General features: G+C 40.0%; 1 protein-coding gene across 2 annotated transcripts in view; it reads left to right on the forward strand.

Annotated features, from left to right (window-relative positions):
• Window positions 1–22,979, forward strand: part of ALG9 (ALG9 alpha-1,2-mannosyltransferase) — a 99,774-nt gene that overhangs the window by 60,616 nt on the left and 16,179 nt on the right. For both annotated transcript variants that reach the window (XM_007464655.1, XM_007464656.1), the window contains exon 14: window positions 17,800–17,930. In XM_007464655.1, the coding sequence (XP_007464717.1) occupies window positions 17,800–17,930 (131 nt within the window). The remainder of the gene's footprint in view (window positions 1–17,799; window positions 17,931–22,979) is intronic.

Consider the following 22,979-nt stretch of genomic DNA (forward strand, 5'->3'; position numbering starts at 1 on the left):
GAATGCACTCATAGATCTGAAGGGAGTTACATATTCTGTTCACAGTAGTGGGATCCCAGAATAATTGTTTAAATTGATTTTTCTAGGCAACTCCCATACTTTAATTTTTTTTATTCTATAAAATATCTAAGTAAATCAAATCTTGTTATGATGAATTGTCTAGCCTTACTCAAAATTAGTAGTCAGTTTACTAGAACTTGAACTCATTTTGATAGCTAGACTTTTTAGTAGATTTATCACAATGTGACTTGATCTTTATTGTATATTTTGGAGGAAATAGGTTGTCCTCCTGGGGCTTAGAAGCTAAGGGAAGAAATTCTTGGCACTTACAGATAGTTGGTCTCAGTTTTGGTGTTTGAAGTTATCCAGCATCCTGGTGCAGCTGGTGACCATTCTTTCCTTCAGCAAATAACTTTGTGACTGCCTGCTGTGTGCCAGGTACTGTATCAGGCCCCAGGGAGACAGTGTTGATCAAGAGGGACTCAGTCCCTGCCTTCACAGAGCTTAGAATGCTCAGCTATAAGGAGTCCTGGGCCTCACTACAGTTGCTCACAGAGGGACATGAAGACACGTAATGAATCAAAATGTATTACATGTTTTGGAAAGAAAAAGGACATCCTGAGTACTGCTTAAAAGTTAAGTATTAAATTCATAGTGTATGTCAGCCATTGTTGCTGTTTGGTAGCCTCAGTTAGAACCAAATTTTACTTAGCTCTGGGCAAAGCGTCTAAACAGTTTTTTCAGCTTCAGTCTTCCCACTTGCCTTGGAGGTTACAGGACGATTGATTTCGATTGATCTTTCACATCATCACCTTAAACTCTTAGAGGATTCTTTATTGCATTTGTTTACCAGAGAATTTTCAGTGACATTTGAGAAATAAGATGTTTTCTACATGGAGATGGTTTCTCTGTGATGTTCCCTGAACTTCACGTTGGCCCTTGCCAGAGATCTCTATTTTTACAGCTATGTGCGTCATTGTTGTTTCCAACTGATAGATGCATGAATGCAAGTTCACATCCTTCCTGACTTAGGACTAGTGGGGGCTTGGCTCAGGCGGCTGGATAGACAGCAGGGAAGGTCACTGAGAAAAGGAGGTTAACTATTAGTTCTTTCTTTGTCCCCACACGACATTCTAAGCTGTAATAAATTTATTGTTTGGTACAACTCTTAAACCCATTTCTGTTGTTATTTTTTCTCAGTCTTCAGCCTCCTCCACAGCCTTTCTGTGGCTTTTGAAGTCCACTCTCCCCGAGTTTCAAAACAGTGTACTTCTTTGATCCTTCGCCTACGACCTTTCTAAGGGGTCTTTTCGTACCCTACTTCTGCCACTTTCTTCTGCCCAGTACTTTAGGTATCTCCCCAAACTTTTTCTGGGGTCTTCAGCTCCTCTCTGTTCTTGCTTCACTTTTCCTACCCTTTCACCTTTTCCTCCCTCATCTTTCACTTTTTTATTCATGCACTCTTGGGTACATTTGTTAAATATATATTTACTTAGCACCTACTGTGTGCTTTGTACTATGCTAGATACTAGGTTTTTGGAATGCATGCATGAATGAGATATATACAGCTCCAGCTTCCATAGAATTTACTGTTTTCCCAGTTGGTTCATAAATTATAATTTTGCAGTGTTTTAATGGAGAAGTATTGGTTGATATGAGATCATGTAATTTAGGGACCTGTCCTAGTTTAAGTGGACAGTGAAGTCTTCCCTAGGAAATCATTTTTAGCTAAAATCTGAAGGGTGAGTAGGAATTTCTGAGGTAGAAGCAGGGAGTGTTCCAGGCAGTTGCAACAGAAGACTCTAACTCAGCGGATTTTCCTGGTGGTCCAGCAGTGAAGACTCCGTGCTCCCAATGCAGGGGGCCCGGGTTCGATCCCTGGTCAGGGAACTAGATCCCGCATGCCGCCACTAAAAGATCTCTCTGCTGCAACTAAAGATCCCACATGCTGCAACTAAAAGATCCCTCGTGCCACAACTAAAGATCCCACATGCCGCAACTAAAAGGTCCCTCGTGCCACAACTAAGGATCCCGCGTGCTGCAACTAAAAGATCCCGTGTGCTGCGACTAAGACCTGGTACAGCCAGATAGATAGATATCTAGATAGGTAGATAAATAAATAAATATTAAAAAAAAAAGAAAATTCTTAACTCAGTATTCTAGTCACATGGGCCTTCTTTCAGTTCCTTGAATACACCATGTTTCTTCCCACCGCAGGTGATGAAACACAAGTTATCATCTTTTCTCAATCTTACCTAAACTGATTCTTCACTGCAATTCCTTCTTTTCCCTAGTTCACTGCATTAGAAGTCTTGGTGTTGTTGATTTCCTTTGAAGTAGACCTGAGATCTACTGTTTCTGCTTCCTTCATTTGCTCTGCCTGCCATAGGGCTTCAAGGTGTGGTCACTTCACAGCTGGATACTGTGATAGTGACTAGAGTCCTTCCAACCTTCTCCTCCAACATTTCCTTGCCCCACCCTCCCCAGCATAGCCAATACGGACCTCTCGTTCTGAGACCCGTTTTTAATTATATTACTCCTTGGTTAAAAAACCTAGAGTAGATTCCTGATACACAAAATCCAGATTACCCTAATTTGGGTCCTCGGTTATCAGTCCTCAGACTGCCTCTCTCTAGTTTTGTTTCTCAGCCCACACCTCCTGGGACAAGCAGATATTCCACCTCTTTCCCCTGTAAACCATGCTCCTTTCTGCCTTTTGTTCTCTGTTCTAACATTTGCCACGTCTCCAGGAAAGCTTTTCGACTACTGTAGCCCCCAGTGATTTCTTCATCTCTGAACTCTACTTATAATATTTTCTGTATTTCATATGTGCTAATATTATTTCCTGACCTAAATTTTGAGTTTAAAAACAGAGACATGTCTTACAGGAATTTTATGTACCCTGCTTTAGGATTCACCTAAGTATAGGTACTTAATAAAGGCTTTGATGATGCCCAGAAGACTGACTTTTCCAGTTTTTTAAATTGAAGTATAGTTGATTTATAATATTGCATCAGTTTCAGGTGTACAGCATAGTGATTCAGGGTTTCTGCAGATTATATTCCATTGTAGGTTATTACAAGATAATGGGTATAATTCCCTGTGCTATACAGTAAAGCCTTGTTGCTTATCTATTTTATGTGTAGTAGTTTCTATCTGTTAATCCCATACTCCTAATTTGTCCCTCCCCTCTCCCTCTTCCCTTTGGTAACAATAAGTTGCTTTTCTATTTCTTTGAGTCCAGAAGATTCATTTCGATATTATTTAGTGGAGGTTGCTAATCAAGGATTATGAGTCGTTAATATTGTAACTGTTGTGTCCTACACATTGGGCATAACTTGAATTGACAGTAAACACCAATCTAGGTTGACAACAGGAATAATTCATTGTAACGGGCTCTAATGCTCCAAGGTTCTTTTATATTAGTCAAGTTCTCACATTTCACAGAAGTAATTAGGATTCCTTCTAATATTACAGCTATTTGCATACTAGTCCTTTATAGTTTGCAAGTTTTATTTAAACGAATCATCTCATTTAATCCTCATTACAACCCTTTGAGGTAAATGGTATTATCCTTATTTTTTACTGAAGAAGAAGTTGAGGTATAAAAAACTTAAATCAATGTGAGTCACCCAGCTAGTTTATTATGGAGCCCAGACCAGAATCTAGGCCTCTGACTTAGAGTTCCTCTTCTAATTTAAAAAAATTTTATTTATTTATTTATATGTACTTTTTTTTATTGGAGTAAAATTGCTTTACAACGTTGTGTTAGTTTCTGCTGTACAATGAAGTGAGTCAGCTATATGTATACATATATCCCCATATCCCCTCCCTCTTGGACCTCGCTTCACCCACCACCCCATCCGACACACCTAGGTCATCACAGAGCACCGAGCTGAGCTTCCTGTGCTATACAGCAGGTTCCCACTAGCTATCTATTTTACACATGGTAGTGTACTTATGTCAAACCTAATCTCCCAATTCATCCCACCCTCCCCTTCCCCCTCTGTGTCCACATGTCCGTTCTCTATATCTACGTCTCTATTCGTGCCCTACAAATAGGTTCATCTGAACCATTTTTCTAGATTCCACATATATGCGTTAATATACAGTATTTGTTTTCTTCTTTCTGGCTTACTTCACTCTGTATGACAGACTCTAGGTCCATCCACATCTCTACAAATGACCCAATTTCGTTCCTTTTTATGGCTGAGTAATATTCTATTGTATATATGTACCACATCTTTATCCATTCATCTGTCATTGGACATTTAGGTTGTTTCCACGTGCTGGGTATTGTAAATAGTGTTGCAGTGAACATATGGGTACATGTGTCCTTTTGAATTAATGGTTTTCTCAGCAAACCCAGTGGAATTTCTGGGTCATATGGTAGTTCTGTTTTTAGTTTTTTAAGGAATCTCTATACTGTTCTCCATAGTGGCTGTATTAATTTACATTCCCACCAGCAGTGCAAGAGGGTTCTCTTTTCTCCACACCCTCTCCAGCATTTACTCTCTGTAGATTGTTTGATGATGGCCATTCTGACTAGTGTGAGGTGATACCTCATTGTAGTTTTGATTTACATTTCTCTAATAATTAGGGATCTTGAGCATCTTTTCATGTGCCTCTTGGCCATCTATATGTCTTCTTTGGTGAAATGTCTATTTAGGTCTTCCACCCATTTTTTTTTTTTTTTTTTGCGGTATGTGGGCCTCTCACTGTTGTGGCCTTTCCCATTGTGGAGCACAGGCTCCCAACGCGCAGGCTCAGCGGCCATAGCTCACGGGCCCAGCCACTCCGCGGCATGTGGGATCTTGCCGGACCGGGTTCCCTGCATCGGCAGGCGGGCTCGCAACCACTGCGCCACCAGGGAAGCCCCCCACCCATTTTTTAATTGGGTTGTTTGATTTTTTTGATATTGAGCTGCATGAGCTGTTTTGTATATTTTGGAGATTAATCCTTTGTCCGTTCTTCATTTGCAAATATTTTCTCCCATTCTGAAGGCTGTCTTTTTGTCTTGTTTATGGTTTCCTTTGCTGTGGAAAAGCTTTTAAGTTTCATTAGGTCCTGTTTGTTTATTTATTTTTAAATTTTCATTACTCTAAGAGGCGGGTCAAAAAAGATCTTGCGGGCTTCCCTGCTGGCGCAGTGGTTGAGAGTCCACCTGCCGATGCAGGGGACGCGGGTTCATGCCCCAGTCTGGGAAGATCCCACATGCTGCAGAGTGGCTGGGCCCGTGAGCCATGGCCGCTGAGCCTGCGCGTCCAGAGCCTGTACTCCGCAACGGGAGAGACCACAACAGAGGCCCGTGTACCACAAAAAAAAAAAAAAAAAAAAAATTAAAAAAAGATCTTGCTGTGGTTTATGTCAATGAGCATTTTTCCTGTTTGCCTCTATGAGTTTTATAGGGTCTGGCCTTACATTTAAGTCTTTAATCCATTTTGAGTTTATTTTTGTGTATGGTGTTAGGTAGTATTCTAATTTCATTCTTTTACATGTAGCTGTCCAGTTTTCCCAGCACCACTTATTGAAGAGGCTGTCTTTTCTCCACTGTATGTTCTTGTCTCTTTTGTCATAAATTAGGTGACCATATGTGCATGGGTCTATCTCTGGGCTTTCTGTCCTCTACCATTGATCTGTATTTCTGTTTTTGTGCCAGTACTGTACTGTCTTGATTACTGTAGCTTTGTAGTATAGTTTGAAGTCACGGAGACTGATTCCTCCAGCTCTCCTTTTCTTTCTCAAGATTGCTTTGGCTGTTTGGGGTCTTTTGTTTTCCATATGAATTGTACAATTTTTTGTTCTAATTTTGTGAAGAATGCCATTGGTAGTTTGATAGGGATTGCACTGAATCTGTAGATTGCTTTGAGTATTATAGTCATTTTCACAATATTGACTCTTCCAATCCAAGAACATGGTGTATTTCTCCATCTGTTTATGTAATCTTTGATTTCTTTCATCAGTGTTTTATAGTTTTCTGAGTACAAGTCTTTTGCCTCTTTAGGTAGGTTTATTCCTAGGTATTATATTCTTTTTGTTGCGATGGTAAATGGGATTGTTTACTTAATTTCTCTTTCTGAATTTTTGTTGTTAGTGTATAGAAATGCCAGAGGTTTCTTAATTTTGTATTCTGAAACCTTACCAAATTTGTTGATTAGTTTTCTGGTGACATCTTTAGGATTTTCTATGTATAGTATCATGTCATCTGCAAACAATGACAGTTTTACTTCTTTTCCAATTTGTATTCCTTTTGTTTCTTTTTCTTCTCTGATTGCTGTGGCTAGGACTTCTAAAACTATGTTGAATAAGAGTGGCGAGAATGGACATCCTTGTCTTGTTCCTGATCTTAGTGGAAGTGCTTTCCGTTTTTCACCATTGAGTATGATGTTTGCTCTGGGTTTGTCATATATGGGCTTTATTATCTTGAAGTAGTTTCCCTCTATGCCCACTTTCTGGAGAGTTTTTATCATAAATGGGTGTTGAATTTTGTCAAAAGCTTTTTCTGCATCTGTTGAGATGATCATATGGTTTTTATTCCTTAATTTGTTAATATGGTGTATCACATTGGTTGATTTGCATATATTGAAGAATCCTTTCATTCCTTGGGTAAATCCCACTTGATCATGGTGTATGATCCTTTTAATGTGTTGTTGGATTCTGTTTGCTAGTATTTTGTTCGGGATTTTTGCCTCTGTGTTCATCAGTGATATTGGCCTGTAATTTTCTTTTCTTGTGATTTCTTTGTCTGGTTTTGGTATCAGGGTGTCGGTGGCTTCATAGAACAAATTTGGGAGTGTTCCTCCCTCTGCAGTTTTTGGAAGAGTTTGAGAAGGATTGGTCTTAGCTCTTCTCTAAATGTTTGGTAGAATTCGCCTGTGAAGCCATCTGGTCCTGGACTTTTGTTTGTTGGAAGAGTTTTAATTACAGTTTCAATTTCATTACTTGTGATAGGTCTGTTTATATTTTCTAATTCTTCCTGGTTCAGTCTTGGAAAGTGTACCTTTCCAAGGATTTGTCCATTTCTTCATGGTTGTCCATTTTATGGGCATATAGTTGTTTGTAGTAGTCTCTTATAATCCTTTGTATTTCTGCGGTGTCAGTTGTGATTTCTCCTTTTTCATTTCTAATTTTATTGATTTGCGTCCTGTCCCTTTTTTTCTTGATGTGTCTGGCTAAAGGTTTATCCATTTTATCTTCTCAGAGAACCAACTTTTAGTTTTATTAATCTTTGCTATTTTCTTCATTTCTATTTCATTTATATCTGCTCTCATCTTTATGATTTCTTTCCTTCTACTGACTGACTTTTCTTTGTTCTTTCTCTGGTTGCTTTAGGTGTAAGGTTAGATTGTTTATTTGAGATTTTTCTTGTTTCTTGAGGTGAGATTGAATTGCTATAAAATTCCCTCTTAGAACTGCTTTTGCTGAGTCCTATAGGTTTTGGGTCATCGTGTTTTCGTTGTCATTTGTTTCTATGTATTTTTAAATTTCTTCTTTGACTTCTTCAGTGATGTCTTGGTTATTTAGTAGCACACTGTTTAGCCTCCATATATTTGTGTTTTTTACAGTTTTTTTTCCTGTAATTGATTTTGAATCTCATAGCGTTGTGGTCAGAAAACATGCTTGATACGATTTCAGTTTTCTTAAATTTTCCAAGGCTTGATTTTTGACTCAAGATGTGATAGATCCTGGGGAATGTTCCATGTGCACTTGAGAAGAAAATGTATTCTGCCACTTTTGGTGGAATGTCCTATAAATATCAGTTAAATCTATCTGGTTTACTGTGCCATTTAAAACTTGTGTTTCCCTGTTTATTTTCTGTTTGGATGATCTGTCCATTGGTGTAAGTGGGGTGTTAAAGTCCCCTACTATTATTGTGTTACTGTCAGTTTCCCCTTTTATGGTTGTTAGCATTTGCCTTATGTATTGAAGTGCTCCTTTGTTGGGTGCATAAATATTTATAATTGTTATAGCTTCTTCTTGGGTTGATCCCTTTATCATTACATAGTGTCCTTCCTTATCTCTTGTAAGAGTCTTTATTTTAAAGTCTATTTTATCTGATACGAGTATTGCTACTCCAGCCTTCTTTTGATTTACGTTTGCATGGAATATCTTTTTCTATCCCTTCACTTTCAGTCTGTATGTGTCCCTAGGTCTGATGTGGGTCTCTCGTAGACAGCATACGTATGGGTCTTGTTTTTGTATCCATTCAGCCAGCCTGTGTCATTTGGTTGGAGCATTTAATCCATTTACATTTAAGGTAATTATTGATTTGTATTCTCCTATTACAATTTTCTTAATTGTTTGGGTTTGTTTTTGTGGGTCTTTTTCTTCTCTTGTGTTTCCCACCTAGAGAAGTTCCTTTAGTATTTGTTGTAAAGCTGGTTTGGTGGTGCTGAATTCTCTTAGCTTTTGATTGTCTGTAAAGCTTTTGATTTCTCAGTCAAATCTGAATGAGATCCTTGCTGGGTAGAGTAATCTTGCTTGTAGGTTTTTCTCTTTCATCACTTTAAGTATATCCTGCCACTCCCTTCTGGCCTGCAGAGTTTCTGCTGAGAAATCAGCTGGTAACCTTATGGGGATTCCTTTGTATGTTATTTTCTGCTTTTCCCTTGCTGCTTTGAATATTTTTTCTTTGAATTTAATTTTTGTTAGTTTGATTAATATATGTCTTGGTGTGTTTCTCTTAGGGTTTATCCTGTATGAGACTCTCTGCGCTTCCTGGGCTTGGGTGACTATTTCCTTTCCCATGTGAGGGAAGTTTTCCACTATACTCTCTTCAGATATTTTCTCAGACCCTTTCTTTTTCTCTTCTTCTTCTGGGACCCCTATAATTTGAATGTTGGTGCATTTAGTGTTATCCCAGAGGTCTCTTAGATTGTCTTCAATTCTTTTCATTCTTTTCTCTTTATTTTGCTCCTTGGCAGTTATTTCCACCATTCTGTCTTCCAGCTCACTTATTCGTTCTTCTACCTCAGTTATTCTGTTCTTGATTCCTTCTAGTATATTTTTCATTTCAGTTACTGTGTTGTTCATCTCTGTTTTTTTGTTCTTTTGTTCTTCTAGATCTTTGTAAACAGGTCTTGTATTTTCTCAATTCATGCCTCCATTTTATTTCTGAGATTCTGGATCATCTTTACTATCATTACTCTGAATTCTTTTTCAGGTAGGTTGCCTATTTCCTCTTCATTTATTTGGTCTCGTAGGTTTTTACCTTGCTCCTTCATCTGTGATATATTTTTTGTTTTCTCTTTTTTTTTTTTTTTTTTATGGGTGAGTGAGATTGTGTCCTGTCTTACTGGTTGTTTGGCCTGAGGCTTCCATCACTGGAGTTTGTAGGCTGTTGGGTAGAGGTGGGTCTGGTGCCACGAATGAGGAACTCCGGGAGACCTCATTCCTATGAATATTCTCTGGTGTCTGAGATTCTCTGTTAATCCAGTGGTTTGGACTCAGAGCTCCCACCACAGGAGCTCAGGCCCGACCCCTGTCTCATACACCAAGATCCCACAAGCCATGCAGGGTGGCAAAAAAAAAAAAAGAAGAAGAAGGAAAAATAGGAGCAGAACAATAACAAAGAGTAAAAAATAAAATGAGATTAGAAAACTAACAGATATGTTACAAAGAATAAAAAAAATAAAAATATAGATGAAACAAGAACTGGAAGGTAAAACAGAACCTAAAAACAAAACCTAAAAAAGAGGAGAAAAGGAAAAAAAGCCTGGGCTCTGGAGGGTGAGGCTTAGGCAGGGGTGGGGTTTAGGCAGTGGGCAGGGCCTTTGCTTAGGACCACAGGGCTGGAAAAGGCCCTGGGGGGTTGGGGGTGGGACTTAGGCTCATCTCAGCAGGAGGGGCCCAGGAGTGCCTCTGGCCTTCGAGGGCAGAGGGCCAGGTCCAGGACCCCAGCAGGCTCACTGGGCCCAAGTGGGTGGGGGAAACGCCAGCCAACTGCGTTTCCCCCTGATCCTCCCATCCCAGGGGGCCCCTCCCTGTTGGCCTCTCTTCTTCTTCTCCCATCCCTCCCTCCTGTGCCCCTAGGATCTACATGGCAGAGGGGGCCCCAGAAAGCAGGGGAACGGACCTGGAATCCTAGTAGGCTTCCCGGGACCAAGTGGGCAGGGGAAACGCCCGCTGGGCCTCCTCTGATCCTCTGGTCCTGGAGGGTTCCCCCCATCATCTGCCTCCCCTCCTCTTCCCCCCACTCCTCCCTCCCTCCCATGCCCCTAGGAACCATGAGGCTGGAGGGGACCCTGGAGAATGGAGGGCCAGGCCTGGGAGCCCAGCAGTCTTCCCAGGCCTGGGTGAGTGGGGGAAATGCCCTCTGCACCTCCCTGGATCCTCCAGTCCTTGAGGGCTCATCCTGCCAGCTTCTCCTCTTCTCCCCCCACCTCCCTCCTACACCCCGGGGGGGGCCTCGGATGGTGGAGGACCCTTCCTGGGAGCCCCACAGGCTTCCCGGGCCCGATTGGGCAGGGAAATGTCTCGGAGGATCACGGTTCCTCCAGGCATGGGAACCCCTCCCCACTCCCAGCCACCCACCAGGGGCGCCAGTCCTGTCCAGCCTCCACCGTGCCTCCCCTCTCACTCCCCCTATGTCCTGCCTGGTCACTGAGGGGTTCTTCCTGTCTCCTTAGGCGTTCAGGTCCCCAACTAGTGTCTGGCAGGCACACTAGTTGTGGGGAGACATGAACTCCACGTCCTCCCCCACTGCCATCTTGACTGGAAGCCTCTAATTTTTTAAATAAAATTTTTTTTCAGCTTCATTGAGGTATAATTGACAAGATAACATTGTGTAAGTTTAAGGTATACAATGTGATGATTTGATATATGTATATATTGTGAAATGATTACCACAATAAGTTAGTTAAGGCATCCATCATCTCACGTAGCTACCATTTTTTTGTGGTGAGAACATTTAAGGTCTACTCTCTTAGGTGATTTCAAGTATGCAACACTGTATTGTTAACTGTAGTCACCATGCTGTACCTTAGATCCCTAAAACTTCATCATCTGTAACTGAAATTTGACCAACATCTCTCCATTTCCCCCAGTCCCTCACAACCACCATTCTGCTTTGTTTCTATGAGTTCAACATCAGGGGTGCAGATATTGCTTCAAGGTAGTGATTTCATTTCTTTCAGATACATACCAAAAGTGGGATTGCTGGATGATATGGTAGTTCTATTTTTGATTTTTTTGAGGAACCTCCATACTGTTTTCCATAATGGCTATGCAAGTTCCTGTTCCTACCAACAGTACAAGGGTTCTCTTTTCTCCACATATTCGCCATTGCTTGTTATCTCTTGTCTTTTTGATGATAGCCATTCTGTCAGGTATGAGGTGATAATCTCATTGTGGTTTTGTTTTGCATTTCCCTGTTGATTGGTGATATTGAGCACCTTTTTGTGTACCTGTTGGCCATTTGTATGTCTTCTTTGGAAAAGGGTCTATTCAGGTCCTTTGCCCATTTTAAACCATGTTATTTGGCTTTTTGCTGTTGAGTTGTGTGAGTGCCTTATAAATTTTGGGTATTAACCCCTTATCAGATATGTGGTTTCCAAATACTTTTTCTCTTTCCATAGGTTGCCTTTTTATTTTGGGCTCCTTTTTTAAGCACTGTATTTCTTCTCTATTAGAGAATCTGCCCTTGATCATACTTAACCATTTTCTGCCAGAGACCTTTGTCCTTGTGTATTTTAGTTGTTCAGTAACTGATTCCTAGAAAAAAAGAATGTTCAGCAGCTGCTTCTCAGGAAGCATGAAAAGAAGTTACATTTTAAAAAATGGATTAGTATTTCAATTAATATGATTTTGCCTTAGTATCTTTCTAAAAACTTTAAATGAAATTTGCATATGGATGGTGTGATGAGTGAAGCCTAAAGCTAACTGGTGTAGTTGGTATTAATTAGTTACTACCCACATCTCTGGTAGACCGTGTATCCAGCACCAAAACTAGATAATCAGACCTGTAGTATGCCTAGCCAGAAAAGGCCAGGCTGAGGTCAAGTATTGAAATGTCATACTCAGAGCTCCCTCACCAAAGGAGGTCTAGGCATGAGACCATGAATCTTTACCCCTTGCTGGTTCTATCTGATCACAGAGGCATGGCGCTGGCAGAGCTTTTAAAAACTTGTTTCATGTTTTTAAAATCCTTGGGAGCTACAGAGTGGGTGTTCAGACCAAAAAGGCTGCTTCCTGGAGTGTTTATGCAAAGGGTCATTTTTAGAGAGTTATGAGGAATGGAATTGGGTCTGACGTCAATTCTCAGTGTGCTTTCTCTCCCCGGAGGAATAGCCCATATGTAGAGACAGATGTGAGACTGAAGTCTCTTTTACATATAAATAATGCTGGGAGAGAATGAGAACATTACTGTGAGTTAGAGGTTGGGGAAGAACCGAGTTTACTGTAAGCCAGAGATGACCAAGTTGTTTTTATACGCACTTTTTCAAACATTCAATTGTGTATAACCCATAAGCCTAAATTTAGTGCACAAAACATAAATGTACATACAGTAAATTAATAATAATTAATAATAATAGAACAAATACCTGTGTAATCATCCCAGGTCAAATACTAGAACGTTACCAGCCCCAGAAGCTCCCCCAACAATTCCTTTTGATCACTACCCAGTTCCCCCTTCAGGAGTCTCCTGACTTTTATGGTAATAATCTCCTTGCTTTTCTCTTTAGATTTACCACTTTTATATGCATTCCTAAACAACATAAATTCGTTTTGCCTATTTTTGAACTTCATATACATGGAGTCATATTGCATTTTTTTGTGTCTTGATCCTTTTACTTAATGTTTTGTTTGTAATTACACATTGTTGAATATAGCTGTAGTTTGTTCTCTTTTATTACAGTAGAGTATTTCATTGTATGACTATATTATTTTACTTTTGATAGTTGTTTTGTTCTTTCCAGTCTGGGCCAGCTGTAAATAATGCCACTTTGAACATTCTTTTTTTTTTAAAAACAAATTTATTTATTTATTTATTTTTGGCTGCATTTGGTCTTCGTTGCTGCACGTGGGCTTTTTCTAGTTGCGGTGAGCAGGGGCTACTCTTTGTTGTGGTGTGCAGGCTTCTCATTGCGGTGGCTTCTCTTGTTGAGGAGCATGGGCTCTAAGTGTGCACGCTTCAGTAGCTGTGGCACGCGGGCTCAGCAGTTGTGGCTCGTGGGCTCTAGAGTGTAGGCTTAGTAGTTGTGGCTCACGGGCTTAGCTGTTCCGCGGCATGTGGGATCTTCCCAGACCAGGGATCAAACCCATGTCCCCTGCATTGGCAGGCGGATTGTTAACCACTGCGACACCAGGGAAGTCCCCACTTTGAACATTCTTGAACTTGTCTTTTGCTTCATGAATTCCCGTTGGATATACATTACCTTGAACCATGTGAAATTACCTTTTTTTTTTTCCTGTGCCGTGCAGCTTGCAAATTCTTAGTTCCCTGACCAGGGATCAAACCTGTGCCTCCCTGCAGTGGAAGTGCAGAGTCCTAACCACTGGACTGCCAGGGAAGTCCCTGAAAGTACCATTTTTGTGGAGCAGTCACATATTAATGATTCCATATGGTTCAATGTAATACCTAGCAGTAGAATTGTTGGATCATAAGAATTGCGTATGTTCAATTTTAGTAGATTCTGCCAAACAGTTTTCTAAAAATCTTGTACCAACTTAATCTCCCTCCAGCAACGTATAAGAATTGTTCCACATTCTGGCCTACATTTGGTATTGTAATTTTTCATTGTAATTTTGATTTGCATTTCCTTGGTTACTCATGAGGTTGAGTACTGTTTTGTTTGTTTTTGACTGTTTAGATTTCTTCTTATGAAGTACCTATTCAAGTCATTTGCCTATTTTTCTGTTGAATGGTCCATTTTTGTCTTACTGATCAGCAGGTATTCTTTATATATTCTAGATATGAATACTTGATTGTTAATGTGTCGCATGTATCTTCTTCCATTCTGTGTCTCATCTCTTTACTCTTATTGGTGTCTTTGATGAACGGATATTCCCTATTTTAATGTAGTCAAATTTATTTATCATTTCTTTTATAGTTAATACTTTTTGTGTTTGTCTAAAATGACTGTTGCCATACATAAGATTTTGACGATAGTCTGCCATATTATCTTCCAAGAGCTTTGTTTTTCACATTTAGTTCTGTAATCCATCTGAAGTTGATTTTTTTTACGTTATCAATTTTTTTATTGATGTATAGTTGATTTACAACATTGTATTAATTTCTGCTGTACAGCAAAGTGATTCAGTTATACATATATAGATAGATAGATAGATACACACATACTCTTTTTTATATTCTTTTCCACTATGGTTTACCATGGGATATTGAATATAGTTCTTTGTGCTATACAGTAGGACCTTGTTGTTTATTCATTGTGTATAGAGGTCCAATTTCATTTTCCCCCCAATGGATATCCAGTTGTCCCAGCACCAATTAGTGAAGAGAGATACTCTCATCACTGCTCTGAGGTGTCACTTCTATCATAGATCAGGGTCCATATGTGCCTGTACCTGTTCCAGGCTCTGTTCTATTCAGTGGTCTGTTATATTCCTGCACTAATACCTCATTGTCTTAATTACTATAACTTATAGTAAGGAAGTCCCCACCTTGTTCTTTTCTAAGAGTGCCTTGGCTATCCTTGTCCTTTTGCGTTTCCATATACATTTTAGACTCAGCTTGTCAAGTTTCATCAAAAAAGTCTGGTGGCATTTTTATTGTGATTGCATTTAATCTATCAATTTATTTAGAATTTACATCTTTATGATAGTGAGTCTTAAATCTAGAAATAAGGTTTATCTCTCCATTTAATAAGGTCTACTTTATTGTTTATCAAAAAATTTTTTGAGGTAAAGTTTATATTTCAACAATATTTTATCATCAAATTTACCATTTTAATCGTTTTTAGGTATACACTTCAGTTGCGTTAAGAACAGTCACACTGTTGTGCAACCATCACCACTCTCTACCTCCAGAACTTTTTCAGTGGCTTTCAGTACATTCATAATGTTATACAACCACCAGCACTATCTAATTTCAGAGCATTTCATCATCCCCCACCCCCCCCCCCCCCAAAAACACTCTCTACCTCCAGAACTTTTTCAGTGGCTTTCAGTACATTCATAATGTTATACAACCACCAGCACTATCTAATTTCAGAGCATTTCATCATCCCCCCCCCCCCCCCACCAAAGAAACCCATGTGACAACCCATGTTATCACTCCTCCAATCCTTAGCAACCACTAATCTGCCTTCTGTCTTCATGGATTTGCCTCTACTGGACATTTCATGTTAAGTGGAGTCACACAAAATATGGTTTTTTGTGTCTCATTTCTTTCACTCAGCACAGTGTTTTCAAGGCTCATCTTTGTTGTAGTATGTACCCTTTCTAAGACTGAATAATATTCCATTGCATGTATATACCACATTTTGATTATATGAATATACCACATTATAAATTCATCAGTTGATAGACACTAGTCAGTGAAATTCTATAATTCTTTATAGAGGACTTGCCCATATTTTGTTAGATTTATTCCAAGACACATGTTTTCAAATCCTTTTAAATGATATTTTTATAATGTAATTTGAAAATACATAATTTTTAAAAATGTAATTTAAAATGTTGTTTACCACTGTTATATAGGAACATATGATGTTAATTTTACATTCTATAAATAGTTTAAAGTTTGATAAACTCTCTTAATCCCAAAATTTTATGTTGATTCTTTTGGATTATATATATATCAATCATTGTGATGAATGAAGGACTTTTGTTTGTTTCTTTTCATTTCTTCTGCCATTTGTTTCTTTCTTGTATCTTACCCTGCTGACTAGAACCTCTAGTACAGTGTTGAATAGAGTAATGATAATAAGCAGCCTTGACTTATTCCTGATTCCAAAGGAAAAGCTTTCAACCCTTCACTGTTAAATACGAGATTTGCTATATTTCTATTCATATTTCAAATGATTTTTATCTTAGCTGAAACCTGGCATTCTAGGACAAATCATTTTCGGTTTTAATTTTTAAGAAACATTTAAATGAGCTCCTGAGGGTACTTCCCCTCTGATTCGGTCATTTTTGGCAGTCTTGATGTATGACTTTGGAAGTCACACTGACCTGAGTCCAAATATGGCTCTACTATAAACTCATGTGATTTTGGTTAGGATTATAAATCCTTTTAGGGCAAGAACTGCATGCTATTTATTTAATTCTGTATCATTAGCTTTAACTTATTAATGCCTAGTACATTGTAGGGGCTTAATATAGATCTTGAAAAAAATGAAGTTATATAATTTGTCTCTGAGTCTTGCCTTCCTCATTTATAAAATAGGAATTAATAATCTCCTATAGGCCTTTATATAATGATTTAAAAAATAATATGTGTAACATAGTTGCATGTAAAAAATGCAACTTTCCTTTGAGATTTACTTTTCTTTAGCTGACTACATTAGTAATTAAGAGGGTTCTGGGACCCACTTTCTAATATTGAGTGTTGGGGGGTTCTCCATAGTAACAGCAATTCTCAGACACCATCTGGGTGTCTTACAACTCAACACAATTCTTACACTGTCTACTCAGAGATACCATCAGATTCCACAGGTTGAGGGCTCAATCCTACAAGACTGGCCCCTTCTTCTGCTTACTTCAGACACCAATCTTAAACCCAGGTTGTTACCTGTTTCTGACTGCCTGGCTACAGATTGGAGCCATGACCCCCTCCTTGAACTTTAGGTGCTGGTTGTAAGTCCAGGTTGTTCCCTATACTTCTGACTGGATATAAAGCAGAGGTTCCCATGACCCTCTCCTTGTGTTTGATTAATTTGCTAGAGTGGCAAACACAGAGAAATATTTTACTTACTAGATTATTGGTTTATTATAAAAGGATATAATTCAGGAACAGCCAGATGGAAGAGATGAATAGGGCAAGGTATGGGAGAAGAGTGGGGATCTTCATGCCCTTTCCAGGTGCAGCACTCTTCCCGAGTCTCCCCGTGTTCACCAACCTGGAAGCTTTCTGAACTTGTCCTTTTAGGGTTTTATGGAGGCTTCATTACACAGGCATGATTGATTAAATCATTGGCCAATCTCCAGCCCCTCCCGCTCCCCCAGTGACTGAAAGGTCCAACCTTCTTTTCACATGGTTAGTTCAACTGGTGACCAGCACCCCCCTCCCATCTTTACTGGATTTTCAAAAGTCACTTCATTAACATAAGCTCAGTTGCGGTTGAAAGGGGCTTGTTATGAATAACAAGACACCTCTTTCACCATTATGGCTTTGAAGGGATTTCAGGAACTGAGGACAAGAGACTGAATATTATCACAAAAGATGCTCCCATTGCTCTTATGGTTTAGGAAATTACAAGGGTTTGGGGTGCTCTGAACCAGATACCTTGGAAGAAGACCAAAAAAAAATTTATTGTAAATCACAGTATCACAGTAATGATTTCCATCTTTGGGTTTTTATTTAATCTCATAGAAACTTGTGTACTGTATTTTTTGGGGACTATCATTGATTTACAATATTGTACTAGTTTCAGGTGCACAGCAAAGTGAACTTTGGCTGGGTGAGTGCATGTTTCACCCCTGCCCTCAGGAGCCTAAATAACACCCCAACACCCAGCACTCTTAGCTGAGTGAAGAGAGCACTGGTAACATTTTCTGAGGACTTAGATGTTTGTGCTTCTAAAACCCTGTGGGAATTCTTAGGATTACAGTTGATGTTTCTTACCCTGAAAGGACCTTTGCAATTACTGATGAAGAGTTGGCCTTTCTCTGTTGCAGATTGACATCAATAAATGCCATTATTTAGTGGATTTGGACGCCGTGAGAGAAACACCCCGGGAGCCAAAATATTCATCCAATAGAGAAGAATGGATCAACTTGGCCTACAGACCATTCCTTGATGCATCTAGGTATGTGGCTGTAGTCCTAAGAAATGTACTAGGATTAATAAGGGCAAAAATTGGAATCTGGGATTGAATAACTTCCATTCCTGGGCTAACTCTAGTAGCCATTTAATTTTATTTTTATTTGGGCCCAAACATCTTCTATTCTTGTCCAGTTCCCTGAGAAATCTAAAAGAGTGCTCTTCTTTTCTAGGCATCAGAGTGCAAAGTATATTCTGGTATCCTTCAAATAACAGAATCTAAACAGATAGATCCACTGAAGAAAACACAAATAAGTGTTTGATTATTTTTGGCAATCAACTTCAGCTTTCTTAACCAAGAGTTTTCTAATACTGTTAGGAAAATTGACTGTGTTCTTTAAGGAGCTAGAAGTCCATATCCATTATTTTTGGGCTCAAGGCTCAGTCAGAGATGGGGCCAGGCCTTACTAGATCTTAAGTAGTGAGACCAAATAGACCAGGGCTTGGCTGGCTCTTCAGAAAGTCCTCAGAATTCATGATAAGAGGGTGAATCAGGATATCCAGGTGAAGGAGTGGGGGAGAGTTAGAAAGGTGTAGGTTGTCTGTGGGCAGAGGTCCAGGTAGACAGACAGTTGAAGTTAAGGAGGTCCAGGGAGGCCTGATGGGCAGAGCCCAGGATCCAAGAAATCAGGCAGAAACAAAAAAGTAGAGGACCAGGTCTTGAGAGGCAGGTTTGGGACTCAGAAACAGGGAAGAAAATATTTTCAGGAAGAGGGAGTGATTAGAACCTACTGATAAATCAAGTCCGTTTGATTAATATAACAATTGTTCATTGGATTTGGCAGCTGATAAAAGCAATTTTAGTGGAATGGTGGGGGCATAGGGACTTGAGAGATTAGAGGGGTCAAAGCAAAACTAGCAGGGAGGAAGGAGGCAAGATGGCAGAGTAGAAGGACGTGAGCTTACACCTTCTTATGGAAACACCAAAATCACAACTAACTGCTGAACAACCACTGACAAAAAAAACACTGGAACCTACCAAAAAGGATAGCCTACATCCAAAGACACAGAAGAAGCCACAGCGAGATGGTAGGAGGGGTGCAATCGCAATAAAATCAAATCCCATACACGCCGGGTGGGCAACCCACAAACTGGAAAGTAATTACACCACAGAAGTTCTCCCACAGGAGTGAAAGTTCTGAGCCCCGCATTGGGCTCCCCAGTCTCGGGGTCTGGCAACAGGAGGAGGAGCCCCCAGGTCTGACTTTGAAGGCCACTGGTGTTTGACCACAGGAATTCCACAGGACTGGTGGAAACAAACTTCACTCTTGGAGGGCACACACTGGGTGTCGTGCATACCAGGACCCAGGGAAAAAAGTGGTGACCTCATAAGAGACTGGGCCGGGCTTACCTGCTGGGGTTGGAGGGTCCCCTGCAGAGGCAGGGGGCGGCTGTGGCTCACTGGGGACAGGGACAGTGGCGGCAGAGGCTCTGACAAGTGCTAATTGGCATGGGCCTTCTAGGAGGCTGCCATTTTCTCAGCAAGACCTGACCCCACCCAACAGCCTGTAGGCTCCTGAGTGCTAGGATGCCTCAGGCCAACCAACCAACAGGGTGGGAACATAGCTTCACCCATTAGCAGATAGGCTGCTTAAAGTCTTTTTTTTTTAATTTTTTTTTTTGATGTGGACCATTTTTAAAGTCTTTATTGAATTTGTTACAGTATTGCTTCTGCTTTATGTTTTTTGGTTTTTTGGCCCCAAGGCATGTGGGATCTTAGCTCCCTGGCCAGGGATTGAACCTGCACCCCTGCATTGGAAAGCGAAGTCCTAACCACTGGACCGCCAGGGAAGTCCCTTAAAGTCTTCCTGAATAAACAGCTGCCCAATAATAAACACACCTCCCAGACATGGCCCTGTCCACCAGAGGGACAAGACCCAGCACTATGCACCCAGTCCTTCCCACCAGGAAGACTGCACAAGCCTCTTAGACAGTCTCATCCACCAGGGGGCATCCAGCAGAAGCAAGAAGAAATACAGTGCTGCAGCCTGCGGAACAGAAACCGCAATCACAGAAAGTTAGACAAAATGAGATGGCAGAGGAATGTGTCCCAGATGAAGGAACAAGATAAAACCCTAGAAGAACAACTAAGTAAAGTGGAGGTAGGCAATCTACCTGAAAAAGGATTCAGAGTAATGATAGTAAAGATGATCCAAGATCTTGGAAAAAGAATGGAGGCACAGATTGAGAAGATACAAGAAATGTTTAACAAAGACCTAGAAGAACTAAAGAACAAACAAACAGAGATGAACAATACAATAATTGAAATGAAAAATACACTAGAAGGAATCAGTGGCAGAGTAGCTGAGGCAGAAGAACGGATAAATGACCTGGAAGACAGAATGGTGGAAATCACTGCCATGGAACAGAATAAAGAAAAAGGACTGAAAAGAAATGAAGAGAGCCTAAGAGACCTCTGGGACAACATTAAATGCACCAGCATTCACATTATAGGGGTCCCAGAAGGAGAAGAGAAAAAGAAAGGGTCAGAGAAAATATTTAAAGAGATAATAGCTGAAAACTTTCTTAACATGGGAAAGGAAACAATCATCCAAGTCCAGGAAGTGCAGAGTCCCAGGCAGGATAAACACAAGGAGGAACACGCTGAGACACATATTAATCAAACTGACAAAAATTAAAGACAAAGAAAAAATATTAAAAACAACAAGGGAAAAGCAACAAATAACCCACAAGGGAACTCCCATAAGGTTATCAGCTGATTTCTCAGCAGCAGCTCTGCAGGCCAGAAGGGAGTGGCACGATATGTTTAAAGTGATGAAAGCGAAGAACCTACAATCAAGAATACTCTTCCCAGCAAGGATCTCATTCAGATTCAGTGGAGAAATCAAAAGGTTTATAGACAAGCAAAAGCTAAGAGAATTCAGCACCACTAGACCAGCTTTACAACAAATGCTAGAGGAACTTCTCTAGGCGGAAAACAAAGGCCTCAACTAGAAACAAGAAAATTACAAATGGAAAAGCTTACCGATAAAGGCAACCATACAGTAAAGTTAAGAAATCATCTGCACACAAATATATCAAATGCAGCAGTTGTGAGGAGAGCACAAATGCAAGATATTGGAAATGCATTTGATATTAAAAGACCAGCAACTTAAAACATTACAATGCTTTATCAAAACCTCATGGTAACCACAAAACAAAAATGTACAATGGATACACACACAAAAAAGAAAAAGGAATCTAAACACAACAATAAAGTTAGTCATAAAATCAGAAGAGAAGAGAACAAAAGAGGAAGGGAAGAAACAAAGACCTACAAAAACAAATGCAAAACAATTAACAAAATGTCAATAAGAATATACATATCAATGATTACCTTAAACGTGAATGGATTAACTGCTCCAACCAAAAGACACAGACTGGCTGAATAGATACAAAAACAAGACCTGTATGTATGCTGTCTGCAGGAGACCCACTTCAAATCAAGGGACACATACCAAAAGTGAGAGGATGGAAAAATGTATTCCATGGAAATGGAAATCAAAGGAAAGCTGGAGTAACAATATTCATATCAAAGCTGGAGACCCACTTCAAATCAGGGGACACATACTGAACGTGAGAGGATGGAAAAATGTATTCCATGAAAATGGAAATCAGAGGAAAGCTGGAGTAACAATATTCATATCAGACAAGGAACACTACATAATGATCAAAGGATCAGTCCAAAAAGAAGATATAACAATTGTAACTATATATGCTCCCAACATAGGAGCACCTCAATATATAAGGCAAATGCTAACAACATTAAAGAGAGAAATCAACAGTAACACAATAATAGTGGGGGACTTTAACACCCTACTTTCATCAATGGACCAGATGAATTTAATTGATATTTATAGAGCATCCATCCAAAAGCAGCAGAATACACATTCTTTTCAAGTGCACATGGAACATTCTCCAGGATTGATCACATGCTGGGCCACAAAGCGAGCCTTGGTAAATTTAAGAAAATTAAAATCGTATCAAGCATCTTTTCTGACCAAACGCTGTGAGATTAGAAATCAATGACAAGAAAAAAACTGTAAAAAAACACGAACACTTGGAAGCTTAACAATATACAGCCAATCCAACAGCCAGTGGATCACTGAAGAAATCAAAGAGGAAATCAAAAAATACCTAGATAGGGCTTCCCTGGTGGCGCAGTGGTTGAGAGTCTACCTGCTGATGCAGGGGACACGGGTTTGTGCCCCAGTCCGGGAAGATCCCACATGCCACAGAGCGGCTGTGCCCGTGAGCCATGGCCACTGAGCGTGTGCGTCTGGAACCTGTGCTCCACAACAGTAGAGGCCACAACAGTGAGAGGCCTGCGTACTGCAAAAAAAAAACCAACAAAAAAATCCTAGATACAAATGAAAACGAAAGCACGACGATCCAAAATCCTATGGCATGTAGCAAAAGCAGTTCTAAGAGGGAAGTTTATAGCAATACAGTTTTACCGCAGGAAACAAGAAAAATCTCAAACAACGAAACCTTACAACCTAAAGCAACTAGAGAAAGAAGAACAAACAAAGCCCAAAGTTAGTAGAAGGAAAGAAATCATAAAGGTAAGAGCAGAAATAAATGAAATAGACACAAAGAAAACAGTAGAAAAGGTCAGTGATTGATCATGGCCTTAAGTGGTAGGGAGGCAGGGGGAGGGCACTGAGGGAGTGGAAGACCATGACAGGTGGTAGGATCATGGCCTGATATTCAAAAAATTGTCAGAATCAGGGCAGTAGTAGGAGAGAGCTTGAAATTCTTTTTCAAGCAGCAGTGAAGGTATGAAGTTCTCTGCATCACACATATTCTTTGGTGCCTGACTGTTTGATATAGTATTCGGGGGGCAGGTCGCTATTGTGGCTTCATTTTTGAGTTAAGAAAAATATGATGACGTGAGATCTGGGCCTGAAAATATCTCCAGCCCTGGAGGGCCAGTAGATCCCAAACAACCTTCCTGTTAACAGAGGGAAACTTAGTGGTTCACAAATACTGACCAGCAGTACCTTGGTCACAGAATAAACTCTGTTTATAGCAA

The sequence above is a fragment of the Lipotes vexillifer genome, unplaced genomic scaffold (genome assembly GCF_000442215.2).
Source record: "Lipotes vexillifer unplaced genomic scaffold, Lipotes_vexillifer_v1.1 scaffold785, whole genome shotgun sequence".
NCBI classification, from domain to species: domain Eukaryota; kingdom Metazoa; phylum Chordata; class Mammalia; order Artiodactyla; family Lipotidae; genus Lipotes; species Lipotes vexillifer.